General features: G+C 45.2%; 2 protein-coding genes across 3 annotated transcripts; both read right to left on the bottom strand.

Moving 5' to 3' along the window:
* Window positions 1-10,148: 10,148 nt before the first annotated feature.
* Window positions 10,149-11,891, bottom strand: LOC136957040 (E3 SUMO-protein ligase EGR2). The gene is made up of 2 exons (XM_067251140.1): window positions 11,735-11,891; window positions 10,149-11,500 (listed from the first exon to the last, which is right to left on the bottom strand). Exons 1-2 carry the CDS (start codon window positions 11,889-11,891, stop codon window positions 10,149-10,151), a joined length of 1,509 nt encoding a protein of 502 aa, XP_067107241.1.
* Window positions 11,892-19,197: 7,306 nt separating this feature from the next.
* Window positions 19,198-24,482, bottom strand: mogs (mannosyl-oligosaccharide glucosidase). Of its 2 annotated transcripts, none has more exons than XM_067250047.1 (5): window positions 24,411-24,482; window positions 23,418-23,781; window positions 22,980-23,203; window positions 22,305-22,498; window positions 19,198-21,371 (listed from the first exon to the last, which is right to left on the bottom strand). In XM_067250047.1, the coding sequence occupies exons 2-5, from the start codon at window positions 23,764-23,766 to the stop codon at window positions 19,607-19,609; spliced, it is 2,532 nt and encodes an 843-aa protein (XP_067106148.1). In that variant the 5' UTR covers window positions 23,767-23,781; window positions 24,411-24,482; the 3' UTR covers window positions 19,198-19,606. The 2 variants fall into 2 exon arrangements, with proteins under 2 accessions (XP_067106148.1, XP_067106149.1); XM_067250048.1 differs by having other exon boundaries at window positions 23,418-23,799; window positions 24,411-24,426.
* Window positions 24,483-24,604: the final 122 nt, after the last annotated feature.

Here is a 24,604-nt window from a genome sequence, read left to right as displayed (position 1 = left end):
CATTCATTTGGGGGGGGAAAAGGATCTGATGTCCAAATTCAAAAATAGAAAAAGATTAGTAAAAAGATGTTTGTGTAATATACAGCTAACTCCATTTACCTGCTTCTTAAGGTCAGCGTAGATCTTTTTTCTGTTGAATGAAAAGGGCGCTTCGTAATCAAAACAAGAGGGTCTGATCCACAGTGTTCAGAGGGTATTGTGTCATGTTCACTTCCCTCAAATCCATAATCAGGTTAGCTGTAGAGGTAATTACCAGCAGAGCACATTTATTTGAATTGTCGTAAGATCCCTTGGAGCGCTATTACAGCACAGAGAAAGGGAATTATGGGGCTTGCGACAAAATAAAGTGTTTTGATTTACAAATGGAGGGCTGATCTCAGTCATACATATGGAAAGCTCATTAAAGAACAAAAGAGGGGCCTCAGTTTCACTTTCTCCTGAATCTCTCTCCTGGGGAGCTGGAAATCAGAGGCAGCGTCTGTGGGCGGGAGGGGTCATGCAGTGTGCAACCCCTCGGTGAGGCCCCCCCCCTAACCACCACCACCAGTACCATACACCACAACAAGGAGAAGCGTCACCCCCCGCCCCAACCCCCAACCACTACCACCATCCGGAACAAAACCTCCAGACACCCTCACTTGGGTTGCCCCCCTCCCTGTGAAAGTGACAATCCATCACCTGCCAAAGGCCACAACCACGAAGGCAGGGGACGATGAAGAAGGCCGGGGAGGTGGGGTACTGGTTATGCGTCACTGAGCATAGGTGGGTATGGGAGTGGGCGGGGGCGGGTGTTGTGATGCTACCGTAGTAAAGCGGAAGGGGGTTAAAACAGTAAGTGAGAAGGAGAGAGTGGTGACGAGGAGGGAGAGAAGAGAAGGGATGGGGGATCTCTGGTGGTTCGATCTCTGATCTCGATCTCTATCATTCAGACTGTAAGATGCATGTATTGATCTTTGTAGATCCAATCCATGAATCCTGATGCATAACTAGGTTACACTGCACTGATAGTCTAACCTGTGACTAAGACCTGTTCAGAAAGTGCTTGTCAACATCAGGAATCAGACCAACATGAAGGAAGGTCTCGCTTTCCAGGTAATGAGTAGCAGAGCTTTGCTACAACTGCAGCAACAGTAGTGGTAGTAGTAGGAGTATCAGTATAAGTATCTATAGTAGTAATGGTAGTGTCAGTATAGTATATATATTATTAGTAGTCGTAGTAGTAGTAGAAGTAGGATCTATATTAGTAGTAGCAGTAGTAGTACCAATGATATCAATATTATTGTTATACATAATAGTAATATATATAGTATCAATATTAGAAATAGTAGTAGTAGTAGTAGTAGTACCAATGTTATCAATATTATTAATATACATAGTAGTAGTAGATACAGTATCAATATTAGAAGTAGTAGTAGTCGTAGACATAGTATCAATATTAGTAGAAGTAGAAATCATAGTAGGAGTATCAGTAGTGGTGGTAACAACATATTAGAAGTAGTATTAGCTGTTAACACAGCTAACATTTTGCATACATTTCAAGAGGCTTAGATGTTCGATGCTGTTTGATTTAGAACGTTGACTCAGATGCAGGAAACTGAGCAGTGTGCCGAGGATACTAGAGGCGCATGCAAATCCTCACCCTGCCAAGCAGGAGAGGACGCACGGCGCTGGAGCTGGCTGGCTGAGAGGGCTCTTCTGCCTACTCAGTTCTAGCACTCTCTATGTCCTATGGTAGGTTTCTCTCATGTATACGGGTCTTTATGTCCCAGCCTTCTGACAGGCTGTAACTCCTGCCTGTGACAGAGGTCTGTGTGGGGGGGGTTACGCTCAGGGGTCACTACATCGGTAAGAGGTAACACACACACACACACTCACATACACACACATACACACTCACATACACACACATACACTAGGCCTAACATACACACACACACACACACACACTCACACACACATCCTCACACACACACATCCACACACACATACACACACATACATACAAGCTCACAGGTTCCAAGATGCAAATACAAACATATTTCCATGAGTGCATGAGTGTGTGCATTTTAAACATACACACACAAACATCAACAAAAATGCTTAAACGCTATAAAGACCCATTCAGATAGTATCAAGCACAGATAAAACACATCCTTGGTTCCTTGAATTTTCAACAGCTAAACACCTACAATCTCTGCCTGTCTCTCTATCTCTCACACACCCACAAACACACACACACACTCAGACAGAGCAAACCTTGGGCCCTTAGTGAATGTTTTCTGGAAGCATCTTCGCTGTGGGTGAGCCATCGTTAGCGGGGGAGTGCCAGTGCTTGGCCGCAGTGTGTCTCCTGCCCCGACGGTTCATCAGAGCTGCAGAGACCCAGCCTGCTCTCTCTGACACAGCCGTCAAAGACATGGCTCATTACGACCGGCTGCAAATGTCAAAACCCTAAAGGAAGTCACTCACCGCTCTGCTGGACACATGGTGACACTTTGGAATATGGGGGGAGAATATGTGTATGTGTGTGTGTGGGTGTGCGTGTGTGTGTGTGTGTGTGTGTGTGTGTGTGTGTGTGTGTGTGTGTGTGTGTGTGTGTGTGTGTGGAATGTGTGTTAGTGGGGGGCTGTGTTTGCCAGTTTTTAATATGGATTTCTGGATGTGTCCATCAGTTAGTATGATTTCAGTGAAACGGGTTGTCTTCAGTGCTGGCAGAGACAGTTGGGTGACTGCAGTTCGGACGACACAAAAATGTGGTTATGTGTTTATGGGACACTGCAAGTGTATGCAGTGTTTTACTAGTGATGGACTGCAAATGCATTAAGGACACCACCTTTTTAGGTGTTGGCATTTGGACATTGATGCTACTACAGATATTAAAAGTCCAGTAATGAACTATACACACTGGCATGGTCTCTGTGGTATAGCTGTGGAATGAAAACATGGTTTTAAACACTTCAATCAAGCAGGTATTTCAATATTTGGAACCACCACTATGTCCCCAACTATGATTTGAATTACGGGGAAATTTGGGAGGCTGACCCGAAAAAATAATACTTGGACCACCCCCAAAAGATTAAAAAACAACAGTTGGGAGGGGTCAAAAAATAAATTTGTCCTTCTTACATGAGCGAAGCCTAGTTCAGGCATGGCACTCTGGCAGCGCGCGCCATCCGCTCATAAACTACATATGTGTTAGCCCGCTCAGGCCCATTGGGCTAAGTCCAATAAGGCGGCATTTAAAGGCTGCACGGAATCGCACACACTCACTCCTGGTTGTTGCATGATTTGTGCTGCTGCTGCCCTCCACCATCCCCTTCTCCCTCTTGCTGTCTGTATGTTTATATCCATCAAGGGGATTATTACTCATATTGCTCCCTGCTTCATATTCTACGTATGTGCTTGCAAATGCCAGAGGAAGGTGCTTCCCCTAGATACACCCACTCTGCCAAAGTTAAACTTATTTCCATGTCTATTGTTATCAATAACTGCTAAATCAATACGTGAGTGTCTTGACTGAACTGTTACATACAGTATGTCCCATCTTCATTCCTGGAAGAATCTTGTTATACGATTTCAGACACCTTTAAAGTGGACAATTTCTTAACCTTGACGTCAGTTGAACTTCTAGTCTGCCTGAATGCCTCACTCCAATCATTGCAGCGGCTCCTTATTAAAGTAGCCCTTATTAAAGTCTATGGCTTGTTGAATACACTTCTTACCTTCAGAATCTTCTGAATTAGATTGTGCCAAGTGTCTGTGGATGAACGCTAAAGTTAGTTCTAACTTTTGCCTTAAGCTACAGTTCAGCTAACCAATTAGCTAACTGATTTGATAGAATATTTTACAGTTGGCTATTTTGAAGACTGAAACATTAGCCTAGCTACAGTAATATTCAACACCATAGATTGTGGAGGAAATGGGATTTCCTGTATGCAGATCAGCTATTACCCTATCATCTGTTCATATATTCTGTATTATTATCCATTGATATATGTTCCTACTGTAACCCACTATGTTCAGATGACAGTCACTGTTCTATGATGTAGTATCCACCTGCCTAGAATAAAAAACACCTATTCTCTAGTTATCATAAACACCATATGACCTTCATGGCTCAGAGAAACTTTGCTATTACCGCTAAGTCTGAACTGGTCATTTTAATGTCAAGGTGCTTGTTAAAGGCTTGTCTTATTTGCTCAAATAAACTTCACATCCTGATAGCAAACAATAAATCTAAAGGTTTGACAGGAAAATTAAATCAATGCGATACCTGTGGACTTCAACTGTACTCGGTCACTCCTCTCGTGAAGAGACAGACAGAACACTTCCTTCATCAACACCACCCACAAATCTGTTGATGGTGCCTTTTGTTCTGGTACAGCATTGTGTGTGGGTCTATGGTTGAGTGGAATTGATGGTTTACTGCTGTGTGTGTGTGTGGTGGGGGTCTGCCTTTGCTGGCAGTTTCAACAACAAAAGTTGTTGTGTGGTACTTGCCCCATAAGCTGGTGTAATGGATTGGATTAATCATCTTCTACAGATACTGTGAGGATTGTAAGCCTTCGGTTCATTAAAGTGCACGCATGCGCTGTACTGGGTTCCCTATACGCCCCAGAGAAGAAGTTGACCCCTCTATTGACATAATGTATAACTCACACTCTGTCCCTTACCTCAGGCCGGTTCTACAGATTTCCCCAAGTGAATAGTTTCAGATTCAAACAATGTGGAGACCATCTTAAGGTCAGGATCTTGTCAATTCTGTCCCAGATCCAGAAGGAATTCTGATCCACAGAGCATTTGGGATGAGGGTTTTCCAGGAGTAAATGAAAGGTTTTCTTTGCATGCTGTACTCAGTCGCCACTGTCACAGACATTGTTGAGGCAGGTGGGACCAGTGACACTGTCTGCACACAGCTGCAGATGGAAAACGTGTTTTCCATGCTCTTTGGTGTTTCTTATCCTGTATTGAGTAGGCCTATAGCAGAATGTGAGAAAGCTGAGAAGGTGAAACACTTCTGTCTGCTTAAAATGTCCCTCCAGAAGAGAAGTCTGATTAGGTCTCAGGTGTAGCCTGAGCTTTCAGGAAGCCGGGGGTAATAATATGTGTCCAACTAGAGGGTTCGATTTCAAGTGTACAATAAATGAATCCAAATCGCAAATAATATGGGACTTTCACAGACTTTGTAATTCTCTGACTTGCAAACTCAGTCAGGTAGATGATATTTTTAAAACAGCATGGCATGTGCACGCATATCACTAGAACATGAAATGACCATAGTATACTTCAGTAACAATATTAAGGTGATAAAACGACTGAATCCTTTAGACGTTTCCCATCATGGCTGCCTGTGAATTGACCTGCCATGTGATTGATTTGCCTTGAAGTAATTCAGAACTTTGAAATGTTCACCTCTCCATTCGTCTTGCACGCTCCGCACAACTCCTTTTGACTTAGTTACCATAGAGATGTATGTGCTCAGGAATGAGACCGCAGATGAGACTCCTTGACCCCAAGGTTTGACTTGCAATTTGCAAAGGCAGTGCAGAGCTGCACGGTAAAGTTCTCCAATCTGTCGTCCACGGTGCCTCCTCGTCTGATCAGTAATATTAATGAGCAAATTTGGGCATCGAGAACAATGGAAAGAATTAGACACTTTAAATGTTTGCATAACGAGCTCCTTCACGTTTCGCCCCGTCTCTTCCTAATCACCTGCCGCTCTCCAGAACACCTACACCCTTCTTCAGCGATCAGCTACGGGCCGACCACCAATCCGGGGAATTAATCCGCGGCTGCTGATTGCTATTACCGCCGTGTTATTATGCACCTTGATTACAGATCTCACCGGAGCAGAGACGGCGGGCGCCGTTCCGCGTTCTCTAGGTACCGAATGAAATTACGCAGTGATTACTCCCATGACTGATCAATCGAGACACGGACGCTGTCCGCGTGGTCATACAGACCTGTCTGAAGTACGACAGTGATTATTAATAGCCACTCAAGGCGGCCTGATACTATGCACTTGGAGCCGGCGGCCCTGAGATGGTAATATAAGCAAATAGATTCATGCAACAGTTTGGAGAGTAGTTATTGGATTATTGTTGTGAAGAACAAATGTTTGGAGTTCAAGCATGACAAGGGGGATATGGGATCACAGGGGAGGATCAAGCCATTTTAACATGGGCAATAAGCATCCCTTTAACCCATTCAGAGCTCAAATTACCTTGACACTACCAATCGACACCATACATTTGATCGATAAGCCTACATTTGTTTTGAGGAGCCAGCATCTAACGAGCAATAGTCATCATCAGTCTAAACATTTTGGTGGAAAGACTGAAAACCATTGGCGCTCGTTTGCTAAAATAGGCTATTGAAGGAGTGAAACACAGGCTTGTCTAATCTTTCGTCTCATTGGGCTGTCAGAGTAGGAATTCTAATCCTCAGCCAAGACGGGGAGTCAGGTGGCTGAGCGGTGAGGGAATCGGGCTAGTAATCCGAAGGTTGCCAGTTCGATTCCCGCTCATGCAAACTGACGTTGTGTCCTTGGGCAAGGCACTTCACCCTACTTGCCTCGGGGGAATGTCCCTTAACTTACTGTAAGTCGCTCTGGATAAGAGCGTCTGCTAAATGACTAAATGTAAGACACTCATTTGGTTCAGGCCGATAAATAGTCCCTGTTGATTTATCCACATGAAATACATCATAAGACACCAGGCTTTGTGTGAAATCCTCTTACAAGCAGCGGTGTTTTCCTTACCACCGACAACATGCGACACATCATACGCCAGTGCCGGCACAGCACTCCCGGTACGCCCGCAGTCGTTTGATCTCCGCGTTAACCTTGTGTTTCACAGGACCGACAGCTAAGGTGTGATTGACTCGATTAGTTGTCATTTGTGGCCGCTGCGAACTACTCTGAGGAAACAAGGGTCCCTGCGGGGGTCGGGAACCGTTCCGACACAAGCACTTAATGGCCTTGGTAATTATTAACGGGTATAGGCTACAGTCGCTAAATGTCAGTCAGAGGAAGAAAGGTGGGTTACATTAATACATTTGTCTGACTAAGAGGCATTTGTATTTTTCCAAACGTGGACTCAGTCAAGACAACACATCTGGTGAAAAGTTAAATCTGTATAGTCAGAAAGGGAGCCATTTTCAGTATGGAAATTTCCTTCTGAGCTCCTCAATTCAGGATTCCAACAGTGACCACAGTTCAACAGCTCTTCAAACTTCAAGTGTATGTATAATGGTGACTGTAACCGCACAGCTTTGCAATTCAAATCTCAACCGTCCTTTGTTGGACAGTGCTGGCCAAAACAACATTAGAGTTGAATGTTCTCAGAATGTTCTTAGTGTGGTATTGTTGTGGCTGAAAGTATATATGAAATGCCTCATTCATGGAATGATAGTAATGGGACACAGAGGCCTTCCCAGGTCTCAGTGGTGCCTCACCAGGTGTTTACATGCTGGTACTGTATGTTGTCAGCTTGAGACCACACAGCCGCTTAATCACAGACGTGGGCAAAGAGGGTAGAGCTTAAAGGAAGGGGGGGGGGGGGGGGGGGGGGCTAATGTTCTGCCAACTGGCTGCGTCACAGACACACGGGTATCCTGTGTTGCCGTGGAGTCCCTGGTGCTGCCCGCCTGCATCCCAGCAACAGATCTGAAAATCTGAAAAGCAAGATGCCCAGAGAAGCCTTTGTATTACAGTGCATCTCTTGGTGGAGATGACTTCTGTCCAGCTCGTGTTGTTAGCTCTTGGTGCTCCTTCTCTCTCTCTCATGCTCTCCCTCTCTCTCTATACTTCTCATTTTCCATGGTCACAATGATACCTTGACCGCAGGTTACATCTCTGCGCGGAAAAGCCTAAGACTCAAACAGTCAACCTCACTTTGTTTCAATGTAAACTTAATAGATATTCTCTGACCCGTCTACACACAATACTACATTTTATCTTTTCCAATATATTGAAAATAATTGAATACATAACTTGATTGGAGAACACTGCCAATAGGAGAGAAAAAATAACTCAAACACAAATGACTTACACGGTTAATGAATTAGCTGTGATGAAACCAGTAGTGCTTGAGCTTTACTTTCACTATACTTTACAATGACGAACGTATCTCTGTGGTCCGGGTTCACTTCAGTGAGTCCTATTTGACAATGTGCGGACGAGGATGTCTTGACAACAGGTGACATCAGAAGGAGATCTGCTACGTAATCATATAGAGAAGACGAGAAGAAACAGGACAAATATTTTTTAAGTAATTTGCGGAAGAGCTGTTGTATGGAATAGAGCGAGTCTCTGTAGCCTATGGTTACAATTGGTTAAATGTCACGGGAGGTGCAATAATTTGCATGCTCTAACCCGCAGAGTGTGATCTTGGATGTGGAGGGGATTTGGATTCTCAGCTCTGAGTAATGGGGATATTCACTTTCATGTGTTAGTCACTGAGGAGCAGGCTGCAGTATAATGCTTGGACTAGCTGGTGAAACAGGTGGACTGTCGGAGCAGTTATTTTAGGAATGCACTCACTAGTCATCCATATGACTGTTTTGGGTAAGGGATATACTGTATGATGTTACGTAAAGCAATTGGTCACATTCATGTACTGTACAGAAGACCCACTGCAACATATCCAGAATTCCAAACATTTTATTCATAAACATTTTTCATAAAAATAACAACATCAATATTCATTGAAAGTATTTTGTATAAACTTTGTGTGTGTGTATATAGGAAATTCATACCCAAGCAGTTAATATAACTTAAGGCGAGTTAAAACACTTCTTTTTTTGCAACACACTGACTTTTGATGACAATGTCTTACTATCCCTTGTTTTTGCAGTGAAATCATTTTGTCAGCAATGTCCAGTCTGAAATGTGATCATCTCCCAAGATAGAAATGGCAAAAACCCGCAGCAATGTGTGCTACCTGATTCAACAACATTTTTGTGTTGAGCTAGTTGATTCTAGCTTGATCACACATCATACACACAAGCCATGTATAGTGACATACTACAACAAGTGTAATATTACAGTCAGCAGAATTTAAGTAGAAATCAAATGATACCATCATACCATTAGATGGATTATTCAAACTTGTCTTACAAATCTATTTGATATCAAATGATCATCTCTAAAATAGCCTCTCGCTATATCAGCCCTCTACTTTAAAAAATGAAACAAAAAAACACATTTTGACTAAGTTTAAAAATGCATTTCCACTTTAACAATTTAAAGTTAATAGTGGAACATGCAGTATATACACACAGTTATAAAAATACAAAGTAGTTACAGTCATACAAATATATCTATTTTCCATATATGGTATACAGAAGCTTTCACAAATTTTATAATTCTACCATTTTCAAACAACACAGAGACCAATCAATATAATACTGACAGCAAAACAAAACTAAACCAAACCAAACCGAACCCTGGCACAAATGAACAGGCCAAAGCCAAGAGTAGGCGTTAAACAATCATTTCAAAAAATGTAGCTCGTCTGACTCGTTTAGGGGCCTATAGTAAAACTACACGAACATGCATGTTAAGAACCATTGTTTTGACTGGTAGCAGTGTAATAATATAAAAAGCCTCAAAAGCATAAAATATAAGACTCTCGAGTGGAAAGAAGGTATCTTTAAGTAGGTAAGTGCAATACAGCGCAGCTCGTTATGCCACTGGTCCACGAGGTTGGAGCTGTTCGGCTGAGACGGTGCTGAACAGCTGTCACACGATGCTGCCTTCTAAAGATCTGGATTCAAAGTATCCAAATCTGTTGATTGTGACAGCAAAATACAATGCAAGTCTTTGTTGAGCTATCAACTGGCTATGGTTTTACAATCAATTTATGCATTCTTGCATAGAAAGTCAGTATAGCCGTAGCACGTAAACTAGGGTCGAAACAGCAAACCCCTTTTAAATCGAAAGCTTTTTCTTAATGTTTTGCGCTTCCACGTTCCAACCAGTCTCTCTTTAACTTAGACAGTAACACCAAATTATCTTTACCAACAGCTTTTATGTCACACCTCAAACGTTGAGACATCATCCTCACTTCAGTAACTGGTTCACAAAGCTCTCATCTTCCAAGACGGAAAGATTTGACTGTCGTGTATGCACTTTGGTGTGCGTCGCTTCAAATTCCCTCGGGTAGAGCGAATGGCCATGCGCTGATTACTTGAGGCTTCAGCTCCATCTTCTCCTTCTGTTTCAAATGCACGCGCCCGTGCCTTTTCCTCTCATCGCTCCGGGCAAAGCGCTTGCCGCACACGTCACACGAGAACGGTTTCTCGCCCGTGTGAGTTCTGGTATGGGTGGTGAGGTGGTCGCTGCGGCTGAAACTGCGCAGGCAGATTCGGCACTGAAATGGTTTGTGTCCCGTATGTATGCGGATGTGCCTATTGAGCTCATCCGAACGGGAGAAGCGCCGGTCGCAGTTCTCCATGGGGCAAGTGAACGGTTTCTCTTTGGCTGGCCCGTTAGAGGAGGCGGGGGTTTTCCTGGCCCGGGGAGGCTTTTGCGCACGGGTATAACTTTGAGCAAAAGAGTCTGGCAACAAGGACGAGTAAAGTATAGAGTCTATGGTGCTAGGTAGAGCTGATGAGGCATACGGTGAGTCGCTCTGATTCGATAAGGACTGAAGTTCAATGTTGGGGAATATGGCTGACTTCAGAAGGTTGGTTGAAGACATGTCCATGGACGAGCATGTGTAGCTGCTGTAGAGTGGACTAGTGTAACTCTGGGAGCAGGTGTCAGAGAAACATTGTTCCTGCTTAATCCCCCCTTCGACTTTGAACTCCATCTCTGGGTTAGGGCAAATAGGTGAAAACGAGTCCAAGAGCTCCTTAACATCCACTTGCTGTTCTGGGGGGAAGTCACTGGACATGGGGAAAGTTTCTGACTGGAAGCCCGTCTCCATGTATGCTTCTGACTTGTTAAACGTGGTCCACTCGTAGCAGCTGCTTTCAAACTCATTCTTGACCACCATGGGGAAAGACGCGGCTTCAGACTGGGGCTCGACGATCTCATGGTTCGGTACCTGAGCGGGAGAGCCAAAGCTCACATGAGAGGAGGCCGAGTCGGGAATTTGCCCTGCTGCCTGAGTGTCGGGGAAGCTGGGGCACGTTTGCTCAGGGGAGTACAGAGGTGGGGTGGCGCTACCTAACGAGCAGGTAGATGATTGCTTTGGAACCCCTGCGTCGCCGAAGCTGCTGCGGCTGTTGTCCATCGGTATAGGCGATGCATATGAAGCTGCAGCCCTACCGCTCTGCTGAACCTGAGAAATGGGTAACGTAGATATACCAACTATCTCTGTGATCATGTTGAGCAGTGTTTCCGTACTGCAGGTGCCCCCTTGAGATGCCTCAACATAGAAACTGCCGGAATATGCGAGGGTGGAGGGGGCATAGGTGCTTTTGGGGCCCTCGCATTGGTTGAAAGCAAAATCGGAGTTGGAGGCTTCTGTCTTGAGGGTTACTGGCGCTCCCTCTAAAAATGAATAATAAGAGAAAGCGTTTATAAAATGTGAATAATTTGTGCACACGAAGTCAAACACTTACATAAGCATGCACGCATTGTGCTTAGAGACGCATTACTGAATGCACACAAACCCGTTTTATTTTTTTGTGCCAATAAGAACAAATTAAGTTTATTATCGCTTGATAGTGGATATAAATTGCATGAAACGTTACATATGAAGCGTTGCAGGTAACGCAAACTCACCATGGGTAAACTGTGCAGGTGTTCCTCTCTCGGCGTCTGCAAACATCTCCTGATTATCTTTCCGCGAGCTATTTTCCATCCCCAAAGAAGAATTGTTGCAATTCTCAAACTGAGGGTAGAAAGAATCTTTTGAATTCAAATCCATGTTGTTTAGCATGATGGCGAGCTTATTGTCCGTCAATCCGAGAAAGTGGAAAGGTTAAAATAAAATCACCTAAGCAAATAATGTCCTTCCCCCTTAGATGAACGGTCTTGTAAATTATCCGCGAAAGACGGTCGTTTGAAAACAAAAGTGTAGTTATTCGGGATTCCTTTTTGTCGAGATAATTGCGTCTCGGGTTGCAGCTCTGCTATCTGTTGCTGTGGATTTCACACCAGCGGCTTCCCTTCTCTTTCCTTATATACACTTGGGTGGATCGCTCGGCCCTCCTCCCCATTCATCACCTCCAGTGAGAGGATTCCCCGCTGCGTGCAAACTTAATGCCCATACATGGACAGAGGATGTGACGGGCTTCCAAAAAAAAGGAGAGCTACGATTCTGACGTTGCAACAAGTTGCTTCTATCTTTGAGGAAAAAAGACACCGCCAGCGATAGGTGAGAATAAACAATCAACCTTAATGAGGAGATCGGTTGTGTTTGCAGTGTGCCATCGACTTTTAGTTTATGAACAGAATATCATAGCCTATTAGGTCTAGCCTATTTGCTGCTAATGGAACTATTATAGCACTGGCACTAGCCTAACATGCTGATTAAACTTCAATAGAAAACATTTTGGCATTGTGAAGTTCAGAATGCTATTCTTTTATTCAGCAGAATGTACATTATACTTTTAAAAAGTAGGCTTATGTTATCCAGTGGGCTACGAGGCTTTACAGCATCATAATCTTGTTGGAATCCATCCAATTTCTCGTATAGTTTACATTTACATTTACATTTATTCATTTAGCAGACGCTTTTATCCAAAGCGACTTCCAAGAGAGAGCTTTACAAAGTGCATAGGTCACTGATCATAACAACAAGAAAGCCAAAAAACATCGCGAGTAGCCAAAACATGAAGCACACATTGTGAACAACCAAAGTAAGTGCCAAAGGGAAGAACCATAAGAGCATGTAGTTAAACAAGTTACAATTAAACAACAGTTCTATGACCTTCTAGATCATTCTATACAAGTTCACACCGTGCACGCGACAGGTAGCCCCTATACGTTGTCTTCAGGTCAATGCCACTGGAGGAAATCCCTTGCTGATAATTGTTTCCTTCCTGCCGCGCTATGCACTGAACTGTTTCAATTACTCACTTCCTCAGTAAACGTGATGGCAGTCTATCCAAGGCCAACTACAAACCCGTACCATGAAGGTTTGGCCTTTCGGTTATGCGGAGTCAATACGACACCTGCCGTGTTCAGTGGTTGAACCCAGCTGTTCACATGCTGACATTTCAAACCAAACGGCTTTTTATTTTCAGTTGCGCGTCGGTTGCTGGGCCCAAATAAAGCACGTGGTCGCATAGAACTGTTACTTTCAGAATAGCTGAATAAAAGGTGGAAGGTGCGGCACCGTAATTCTACGACAAACAATCAATAGGCCTATTGCCGTTTCCAAACGTGATTAGGGGTGATATAGGCCTAACGCGAAGAGCTCGCTCATCTGGAGACTACAGCACCATGGACAGCGACAGTGCAGCCTGTGTCCTAAACCAAACTGCTGAATGCAAAAGGCTCCTATGGTTTCAGGGGGATGGTTTACCCAGTAGACTACCTTAAATAGACTGAAGGCTATGCTCACATTGATGCGAGAATAGGGTAGGCTACTTGAAATGTATTTAACTATCTCATTAATCAGCATGCCACTGTGGTTTTTCACGCAATAGGTTTATGGATTTCTGATATATTTTACAGAAAACGTCTAAAGAAAATACCCCTTCCTAAAATATATGGAGTCAGTCAACACACATACAACGGCATGCAGGCTACACTTTCGAAATGCATATTATCTAAATGTTATGCCCCATGCTCTCTCCTGGCACACAAATGACAACGATTAGAGAACATTCAAGAATCAGCAAATCGTTGCCATAACTGCATACGCAGAAGCACTCCCCGTCCCCCTCTGAAGTTATGATAATAACCTAATGTGCTCGTCAGACAGAGCGGCTTTGACATTCTACGGAACAAATCGTTTTCACCTCAGCGATACGCTCTAATTCTAGGCCCCGAAATGTTTCGTCTCAGGGAGATGTCTTCAAGTAATCCCGAGTCTATTAAAACGGATCTGATCACACAGAGTTCAAATCGACGAGACGGTGTTATGTTAACTGCAGAGTACCGGTAACCTCTCTCCTCCGCAAAATACCACGGGGCTAAGTAATGGATTTATGTAATGTCAGCACTCACCGAGTCTTGTAAAGGGGTAACCCCGTATCTGTAAAACTTTAAAAAGCATGGGTGTATTATATTGTATCTAAGTGCAGGGAGTGAAAAAAAAGCTCTCACTTCGTTGATAGAATATAGGTAGTCTGGAAGAGGATGTCATTACGTTGGCTTTGCGTTTTAACAAGAACGTTGACTTCAAAGATGTTCAAAGCCTTAATCTAAAGGATGGTGGTGTGCTATAATGAAAGGATATATTCACAGACACATGAGGACGATGAAACCATCTTAAAGATAAGAGAATGAAAGTACTCTATGTTCTACAACAATAAAATTAGCTTTACTTTGAGTCATTATTAAACCTACTTCACAAAAAAATCTAATACAAACGTAATAGGATAGGAGGTCTGGATAGAAGTGTCTGCTAAATGACTAAATGTAATAAAAATAGGATCCATTCATTGTGTTCAATTGATTTAATCTGCAATAAGATACTGGTCTTGAGTACACAATCAAATGGTTATTTGTCACTGTTGTGAATACCCCCCGAAGAACCCTTTTTTTGGTAGAACCTTTAGCTGGATACATTACAAGTCTAGCTGGAATCTTGAGGAAAATAGATCTACTTGCAACAAGGGCAGAGGGGTCTGGCAGGAGCAATACCCTTGATACCCTTGCCAGTCACTATATATTGCTGACCTCTCAAGTACTGTTGTAGGCACACCACAGGGGAATAATAATTGTCTCTCTTCTCAGTCTTCATGTGATAATGACATGCAGAACTATCCCACTGTCCATACATTCATGAACACAAATTCAGCCTCAAGAGCTCTGCTGTTCCCACACATGCAGTTGAGTTCCCCTACATACAAACAGCCTGGTGGTTTTGGAACAATCCCAGGAAAGCCAGGGTGGTATAAGAGCCAGTAGACACACACACACACACACACACACACACACACACACACACACACACACACACACACACACACACACACACACACACACACACACACACACACACACACACACACAACACATTTTGACATGTCCCACATTCAAATCTGCCCCCTAGGCGGTGGATGAGGAACATCTTCAATGTAAACCTGGATACAATAGCTCTTCTGAAGACAGCTAACACTGGAGGAACCTCTGCCGGAAACACGACTCGCTATAAATACAAGATGCTCGCCTCAGCTGCCAAGTTATAGTTTTTTTCCCCACATCCACCCCCCACCCCCCTTGTCTCTGTCTCTCTCTCTCTCTCTCGCTGGGCCACGCATGGTTACATATACCCTCATTCAATCACCGGGCGATGAGGAGAGGGAGAGAGAGAGCGGAAGCGTGGTTTTTCTTTTGAAGGAGCTTCTCTATGTGCTGAGGACTGTGGGAGTGGGTTAGGGAAGCCCGGTACAGGCCCCATCTACTGCTATTGGTGTGGCAGGTTTCCCTTGTGTTACAAAAATATCTTCCCGCTCGCCCACCTTGCTCCCAGGACACCCGTCTCCCTCACCTCGCCAGCAGGAAGGGGGAACAACCACACTTTTTGTTCAACGATCGTGACTGCTGAAGGCCACAGCAGGTCTATATACCCTCTCCTCCTTGACTCCCCCATATACACACCTTACTCTGGCCTCTACTCTTACTCTGGCCTCTACCCCCACAAATCCACCTACACACACAGAGCCTCACACACACGGCCCCAACCGTGGTCTCTACTCCGCAGGACCTCTCCTCCACAGCAGCCTGGCTGGGCTGTTCCTGGCCTCTCTCCAGCTACCTGCCGTTACCTAACCGCCCAGATGGATCCTGATGTTTAATCACCGTGATGTGATGCAGAAATTATAGATCTATCAACAGTTTCGAGGGTTGGGGAATTGTAGGTTGGGGTTTGTGGTTCTCACAGCTGGGCCTGCAAAGTATGTGGAAGTCTCCAGAAAAGGCAGCTTGTGGTGTAGATATGGAAACATGAATCTCACTTGTATGTATGAGGAAGTGAAAGTTGATCGAATATCAAACGGAAGCGTCCTTTATTTCCTCTGCAAAATGCAACATCTACAGAAGTGTAAACACAGAACATGATATATATGCAGCACACAGTCTATATATAACAATATATACCAGCACAAATATGTTTAATTGTTGCCGAAACATTCACATCAGGTAGTTTCCTCCCTCCAAATGGTCTTCACACGGTTTAAAACACACAATCACTCTGATGAGGGGAAAAGGCACTGTGAAAGTTTGCCCCTCAAAGGTAAATCAACAATAGCTCTTACTCCAATCACTTTTATGATACATGATCATTAGAGGAAAATACAAACAAATTCAAACAAATGGCTGGCAGGTCTGGCCGCCTCTGAGGAAACAGAGAAGAATGCAAAGAGCTTTCAGCTAACAAAAGTAACTATGGAAACAAGCAGCTCTTCATGGCAGTGGCCTACACTCTCCCTCTCTCTCTCTCTCTCTCTCTCTCTCTCTCTCTCTCTCTCTCTCTCTCCAGAAATAAAACTGTTAGGCTAAGAGGGAAGCAGGTAAAGACAAAAGATCCCGGGTGAACCTATTTATAGAGGATCACTAACCTTACATAACGCCTGTATACACACACACACACACACACACAGGCTACGGCTTGGTGGTGGCAGGCAGACAGGCTGGGTGCTGGAATGTGGGATATTTGGCTGATGTATGTGTGTGTGTTGAGAGGGGGGGGGGGCTGATGTATGTGTGTTGAGAAGGGGGTTGGGCTGAGGGCTGTTTTACTTAAGAAGGCTGTGAGGGAGGTCTGACAAACAGAGAGACGTGGGGAGCTAGTGGAGGTTGTGCTCCACCAGCATGAGCTAAGCAGACAGCGGAGGGGATGTTATTTTGCTAACGGGTGTACACATTCATGCGTTCGTCAGTCTCCCCGGGCTCCCCAGAGAGAAGAGTGATGTTGCCGGCAGAGAGCCACACTAGTGCAACGTACAGCGTCAACACGGAACAATTGACATCACCGCGTGGCGAGCTAACGAGCGGTCATGAAAGGGAGACACATTAGCAAGATCGCAGAGGGGAGCGTTTGGCCATGGGGCACGACAAGCCCACAGAAACAAACCCCAACGTGACGGCATGAGCTCATAGAAGGCTTGCCAACAGCTCCTGCACTTACAGAGTAGAGACTTTGTCAGTGGAGAGTTGTAGGAGATCTCCAATGTTATCATATCACTGCGGGACAAATCTATTGGCCTGTCTCGGGAGACCATGAATACATTACATATGCATTATGGCACCTGCATGAGGCAATGAATAGGCGATATACGCATTATGATTACTGAGTAATACTTCTTCCCTACCCTATCCAAATTGAGTCATTAACATAATTACCCACTTATACTGCTTTTTACTCTTAGGCACTTCTCCATTGTGAGTTGAGCTGTGTTCAAAAAAAGGCTTTCTCCAACTTCAGATACATTATTAATTATCTCCCTCTAGCACAACGTATCAGTAATTGTGGACTGGGTGGACTAAGAGCAGACTGTGCAGGATGGAGACTATTTCTAACCACCATTCTGCGCTACTTCATTGAGTCTCCTCGAGATGGTCCTATTTTACTGGGGAAAGGAACTGTTTGGAGTGGTTTCCTGGTGGATCCAAGTCCTTGGTTATTCTGGGTCTGGACTGGTCTCCCAACTGTCGTAGACTGGCACATGCACGTACGAGAACTGGGACTGATGGTAGGTGGCCTTTAACGCTGCTTAGTCGTGAGCTCTAGTGCCTCGTTCTGGTGGGCACCTGGGAGTCACATACACACCCCTACAGAGAATAGGAAGCAAACGCAACGAGAGAAAACGCGTTGATGAATACACCCATCTGACTCATCTGTTTATGCAGTCGCATTAGTTAGGTCTGATAGCGTTTGGCTATTATCCCATTTCACCATGGAAAAGGGGTCTTGGGCAAGGGGGAATGGATGGCTCAGTGAGTGCTTTAGTCACACAGATCGGACGCGCTCTTCAAAGGAATAAATGCATTTTGTGACTGCAAACGCTAAGAAGGGGGGTGGAATACATTTCCTCTCTAGGATAGAGAGAATCCTGGAGGGAGGTTTGGACACAACTCACTTGTGTCCACTTCCAGCTTTGATGCAGTTGGCGGCTGTGGGGTCAAGGGGTCAAACGCAGCACATGGAAGTCCATCAGGCGGCCATGAAGATGAGACCCCTGCTATTTTCCACCCCTCAGTCTCAGACTCCCTCAGGTACACAGCAAATTGGATACATGGGAGAATTTGTCGTCAGGCTTACTGACCATTCAGTCTGTTCGTTAACAGTCATGTTACAATCCATGAAATACAACACCCTTCTTTCTATTGAGTACAAGCTGTGTATAGATGGCATAAAGAGAGAGGCTCCAGCTTCTCTCCGCAGTCTCTTTACTGAACATCCAAGCTGCAGCAGTTTCCTCAGCCCAGACCCTATTTATAGTCCTGCAACCTTACTGCGCCAGGCACAGCCTTGAACTACGAGTCTATTCAAACAGGACTCACACAGGAAGATATAGGTTGCAGCCCAGGGTCACGCAGAAGCTGAAAACCAACATTGGCGTATTGAGCCACCAAGATGGGGTGTTATGTTATGCCTTGGAGTAAATAAGTCCAACTACACTATGCCCTCTGTGTCTGAATGTGTGCACCCCAGTGTGTTGACACCAGTTCTGTCCCAAGGTTCTTCATCTCATCCAATTTAACATTGAGCCCCCACAACGAGGCTTCGCCATGGTAACCAGGCGGCACCGAAACAATGACCGACAGCAGCTTGACGTCAGCAGCTGTCCTTCATGTGTAGTCTGACAAAAGAAACAGGACTTGCTGCCGATTAGAAATGGGGGTTCTACTACCTTGTGAGTAAAACTGCTCCCTTCTGCATAAAAGTTTCAAAGTTTGGAGCAACAGCTCCATTTGTGAGTTTATGGGGGGTGGTGGGTGAGGGGATTAACAACAAAAACAAATGCAGCAGTACTATAGCGCACATTTCTGTTTTTGTGCATTTTATAGATTGTAACAAACCAACAAACCTCAATTGTAAAAAAAATAAAATAAATGAAAACGTGATTTAAGCATTTTTATTGATTGTTTATCTCACCCATCATAGCACCAACGTATCCCACAATGCAAATATGATCACAAATACCTTGATTGAAATTGAATTCCTCAAAGTAATCCTTGCTGGCAAAAACAGAGACCATTCAAAGTCAGACTTTTTTGTTGAGAAGGCATAGTTTAAAGTATTTGTTTAACCTTGATACAAGCCTTCAATTTGTCAAGAACCATCTTGTTTTTGTACAAAATGTTCTGTACAAAAGCCAATTAACTAATTGTTAGCCATATTTTAATTTTTGACAGCTGTATTTGAAATGGTACATGGCAAAGAAATGAATCTTATGTAATTTGAAAGAAAACGGTAAAAATGGCACCGTAAAGATAATGTTTCAAAATAACAGTGAGATGTGATCACCATCATCGTCAGTACTGCTCAGCCATCATTAAAACAGTCAGAGCTGACCAGCCAGTGAAAGGGTGACTTCCTTGTCCCCTTCCCGAACTGTCATTATACTGTTCCCAGATATACCCTGTCTCTGCGTACTGTCTGTAAACATTATTGATTATGTTAGTCCTGAGGTCCTGATACAGTGTGGCTGCCTTCTCTCGATATGGACCCTCTGTGTTGCCGTAGTGGTGTAGTGCCCTGACAGCCAGGTAGTTGATATTGATCCATATGGCTCCTCTCCAGTAGGGGGCATCATGCTCTGTGTTTCTCATCATGAAGAGGGGGTTGGACTTGGAAAGCGAGCGCAGGCCGTAGGGCGTCCACAGCTTCTCAGGGTCCTTCATGTCGTTCAGAATATGCTCCATTTTGGGCGAGTCAGGTGCGAGGATGCGCAGGAGGAAGGGGAAGAGGCTCACGTAGCCCAGGGCGTTCACATGCTGCAGCTTAGGAGCTCGGCGCACAGAGCGAACCAGGCGGGCCACGGGGAACTGATGGCGAGGCTGGCCCGGCGGGACGTACACCTTCTCCTGCTGCAGGACGACTGCCTGGGTGTGGTTGCCGTAGTCGCAGTAGGCTCGAAGCTGGTCGGACCAATGGAGTTCATTCAGCAGATTGTTGTCACTGAGCACGAGGTGGGTGCGCTCGTACTCCTGGTGCGGCTCCTCCAGGAGGCGTGCCACGCTGGCCATGATCCCGGAGGACAAGGCCATCCAGCAGTGCAAGTCCACATGCCGCTCGTCTACCGACGGGTGGGAGGCCCGGGGGTAGTCGTCCAGGCCGGACGTCAGGGTCTTGGGGTTGAGGAACAGGTTGGTGTCCTTGTCGCGGCCCCTCCAGCGGTAGGAGTTGGGCAGGGGGCCCGTCTGAGTGGTGTTGTACCAAGCAAACCAGGTCTGAAGTCTGGGGAATAGTCTGCGGAGGAAGGGCAAAGTCACGGATGCCGATTCAGGATTAGTGGACAGCTGCTCCACCAGCTCCTGGAGGGCCAGGAAGAGGGTGGGAGGGTTGGCGTTTTCGTTGCGCTGCACCACAAACTCCCCTGGAACCTTGCTACGAGCCTCATCCCCCAGGATCTGCTCCCGGGGGATCCAGCCCTCCATGTTGATGAGGTCCAGCCAATGAGCTGTGACTTCCCGGGTCACCTGAGGGTCCCACTTGCTCAGCAGTAGCTGGTGGAATCCTTCGTCCCAGAGAAAGCCCCTCGGGAAGAAGGATCGAGACGGCACAGCTGTGAACAGGGTGCCTTCGGGATAGAGGAGTGGGTACTCGTTGTAGACGGACTGGACAACCGACTGGCCAAAGAAGTAGCCCACCCCCCCCAGCATGTTGCTGAGAGCTGCCTTGCTGAACTTGACCTGGGCCTGACTGAAACCTTTGCCCTGGAGGCCGAATGTCTTTTCAAACTTGACGTCGAACTCTGCCTTCCTCTTCTCCAGTTCCTCTGTCATGGATGTACCCACGAGCTGGTTGGGCCGGTTGCGGAAACTTCCAGACTCAAACAGCACCTCTATCTGAAAGGGTGTCTGGACGGTAACTTGATGGAGCAAAAAGTCACTCTCTTTTCTGGGGTCATCAGGCTTTTGCTGGTGCTGGTGGTGTGGAGGTTTATAGGTGTCGACCGCAATGTACTGCCTTTTATTGCCAGAAGGGGGGCTGTAGACAAACCGACGGTTTAGACTATTTCTCACAATGTCCGTGAGCTTCTCCAAGCCTGGAGTGACAGTCTGGAGGTAGTTGTAGCTGAGGATGAGAGAGGGGAGAGACCAGGATCAAACCTCAAAGAAATCATGTGTTGTTTTGTTTTCCCTCTGTCTCTGTCTCTCCCTGTCTCATCTTCCAAAGCTTCCTCTAAAAGCCTGAAGCAGCAGTGATGGAGGTGGTAGGATGACACACCCTCTTTGCAAACAGGCAACGGAAAATAAGTGTCAAAATGAACAAGAAGTTTGTCTGTGACTCACCACTTTGCGTTTGGTCTATTGGTGGCAACACTCTTTAAACTGATGAAGGAAGTTGACTTTGAGGCAAATATTCAGTTCTCACTGAGAGAACCTTGTGCTTTATACTTTTCTGGGTTTGTTGGACTGCTTTATTTGTCGGCGATTTCATTTAAAAACTAGTGTAGATTTCCAATTAGAAACTAGTGTGGAGGTCAAACTCTATTCAAACTGTACTGACTATTCAAAACAGTTTTTTTCTGATTCTATGATTCAGTTCAAATACATATGCTAATACTGACATCATGTCATGTTCAATGCTTTTCCACTGTCCAGTATTATATAGTGTAAGATCATAAAGACCGAAATCAGTGAAGGAACACCTATATGCCTATATATGGGCTGAGCGGTTAGAGTCAGGCTATTAATCAAAAGGTTGGTTCGATTCCCAGCTGTGAAAAATGACGTTGTGTCATTGGGGCAAGGCACTTCATCCTACTTGCCTCAGGGAGAATGTCCCTGTACTTACTGTAAGTCGCTCTGGATAAGAGCGTCTGCTAAATGACTAAATGTAAATATGCAATGTTGAGGCTACAGCATAGAGGCTGAATTGCAATTCTAAGCTAAAAAGAAAGTAGATCTACAAAGGCACAAGAAAATGTCAGTACGAACTAGCAGAACGGTTACACTGTGCCAAGCAAAATGTATCAAGTACAGATCCATTATTTCAAATCAATACCTGGCGTATTTGACACTGGAGGACTCCCCTGCAACAGGCTTGCGAAAGGTGATCTTGAAGTTCCCCAGCTCCTCTGAGAAACCAGTGAGGGAACCCAGGCGGTTCTTTTCTTCAATGTGGGCCTCCAGTGAACCCTGGGTGTCGCCAGCAGCGTAGAACATGAGGGAGATGACGGGTGCGTGAGGAGCAGAACTCTGACAGGGACAAGGACACCATGGGAACACAAGCATCAGGTTAGTCAGGTTCAAACCAGGGAGTTCATCACCACTAGATCAACACGTCCTTTCGAGACTAGTTTCAGAAGTTACAGAGCTCCAATAGAGGGATACATCTCCCCAAATACAACCATGGGTGCACTTTCATTCGTTGAGAACTATTCAGCGTCAGGGTCAAAACGTATCACCTTAACTTACTTTCATTTAGACTTCTGCTCTTAGAAAGCGACAAATCATTAGGTTCTGTGACCCTGAAGTAAGGTAACCTTTGACCTGTGATTTTGCAGTAAGATACTTTAACAACTATGATATTGTGTCAGAGAAATGACAGTGCATTAATATAGGCCATAAAGAGACTCACCTACCGACCTCCCTGCTGATCTCTTGGGGTAACATAACTGGATGAGTCAAAGCAAAGGATGTTCAATTTCTACCAAATTAACGTGGCCTCGTCTCTCACATGCTGCTTAGCGGTGATCCTCCAGGTCCAGTCCCCTCCGTGCTCCCCTCCCAGCCGCTTGACAAACTCGGTTGTAAGGGTGAAGTCGCTGTCACGGATCTCCTGGACGCCGAAGCTGAGGCCATCGTGCATCAGCCAGCCGTAGCTTTGCAGCTTATCGCCTTGTTCGCACGTGTGCCTGAGGTTCACGTCCACGTCGGCAAACTGACGCATCCACATCAGGCCTGGAAGGAAAAACACGAGGAACACCGAGTCAGGTATGGTGACGATGGGGCTGCTGTGCAAAGAACGCTTGCAAGGTTTCACACTTGGGGCTTTAAAACATTAACGACAAAACGTACTCTCCTCAAAGTACATTCTCTATTTATATAGGCTTCGTAGTCTCTTCTGCACAGGCTCCTTAAGACATAAGTGACCCTCCAGGTCATACAGGTCTACCTGTAACAATGGACTGGGGACTCCTCGTCTTCATCCCAAAGTAGACCTGGGGCCTGTAGGATCCCCAGAACCTCTCGGGGGCCACCTGGGCACTGGTGCTGTTGGCATCGAGGACGGGGGGCGACGGGTGCAGAGTCACCACCCGTTTGGCCAGGGAGGAGCGCATGTAGAGGGCATAGAAGAACCAGACCAGGCTGAAGATGCAAAGGCCTATGGATATGTTGATGAAGATTTTGCCGATGTCCAACTTCTTTTTCTTCTCTTTGCGAAGGAGTGCGGTGGGCTTCTCTTCTTTCCTCAGGGGGGGGGTGGCTTCACCTGTCACCACCCTCTTCCTCTGCCTGCCCATCCTTCTCGTCTCGAGCTGAAGAAGAAGGTGGTGCTGGCATTAGGGTCCGAGGGAAAACAGAGTTCTGTTGCTGTTGTTGCACGTGTTTTCATCATTTGTATTGCCAGTACAGTACACATGCATTCGCTAAAGGACCAGAGTAAGCACACAGACGAGGCTAAAAGGGTAGCAAGCGAAAGCAGACTTATATACCGTAGCACACTGTCTGTAGCCCATTGCAATTAGAGCTATTGATGCACCAATACCAGCTAGCTTGCAATCATGTCAAGTCGATAGGTTGGTTAGCTGGGTTAGCTAGCTACATCTTGGCCTACATTTGGAGTAATATAACTCTATAGTCACTTTCAGCTGTAGATGTTTCCGTTTCACTTTATAGTGAAACATGGAATAACTAGTATAGCTGTCACCCACGTAGGTAGCTAGCTCTAACTTGTATGCTAGCTAAATAATGTGTACAGTACGCGGCACATTAGCTACTGTAGTGTGACAGCTAGCACTAACCTTTGCAGCTTAGCCAGCAGGCAGTAATTTACACTTTGTATCCATTTGAAACATACTATAATGTACTGTACAAGAGCCAAACTAAACATTCACTTTCATAGAACGGCTGTTGTTAATGGGAGCTAATTCATGAGAATACTCACCGTAGCGACGGTTATTCTTAATTCTTAACTCAACATTTTAACTCGGTCTACTTCCTGCTTGCCTCGTTTCCTTGAACCACTGACGTGTACAACCGAAATGTCACGACTTACAGACCTATAATATCGGATCGCCCTTTACATACTTCATACAAATTGTTTTCAAAAGCAGGATTCAACACCTAACAGCAACATTG

This window comes from Osmerus mordax, chromosome 14 (genome assembly GCF_038355195.1).
Source record: "Osmerus mordax isolate fOsmMor3 chromosome 14, fOsmMor3.pri, whole genome shotgun sequence".
NCBI lineage: Eukaryota > Metazoa > Chordata > Actinopteri > Osmeriformes > Osmeridae > Osmerus > Osmerus mordax.
Note: the sequence above shows the minus strand (reverse complement) of the source record. Positions and strands in the feature narration are given on the sequence as shown.

Coding starts and splice junctions, on each gene's coding strand:
- LOC136957040 (XM_067251140.1), bottom strand. CDS start 11,891: ATGCTAAACAACATGGATTTGAATTCAAAAGATTCTTTCTACCCTCAG. Junction 11,501..11,734: donor ACCTGCACAGTTTACCCATG/GTGAGTTTGCGT, acceptor ATTCATTTTTAG/AGGGAGCGCCAGTAACCCTC.
- mogs (XM_067250047.1), bottom strand. CDS start 23,766: ATGGGCAGGCAGAGGAAGAGGGTGGTGACAGGTGAAGCCACCCCCCCC. Junction 23,204..23,417: donor TCCCCAGTCCATTGTTACAG/GTAGACCTGTAT, acceptor TTTTCCTTCCAG/GCCTGATGTGGATGCGTCAG. Junction 22,499..22,979: donor GGATCACCGCTAAGCAGCAT/GTGAGAGACGAG, acceptor TGTCCCTGTCAG/AGTTCTGCTCCTCACGCACC.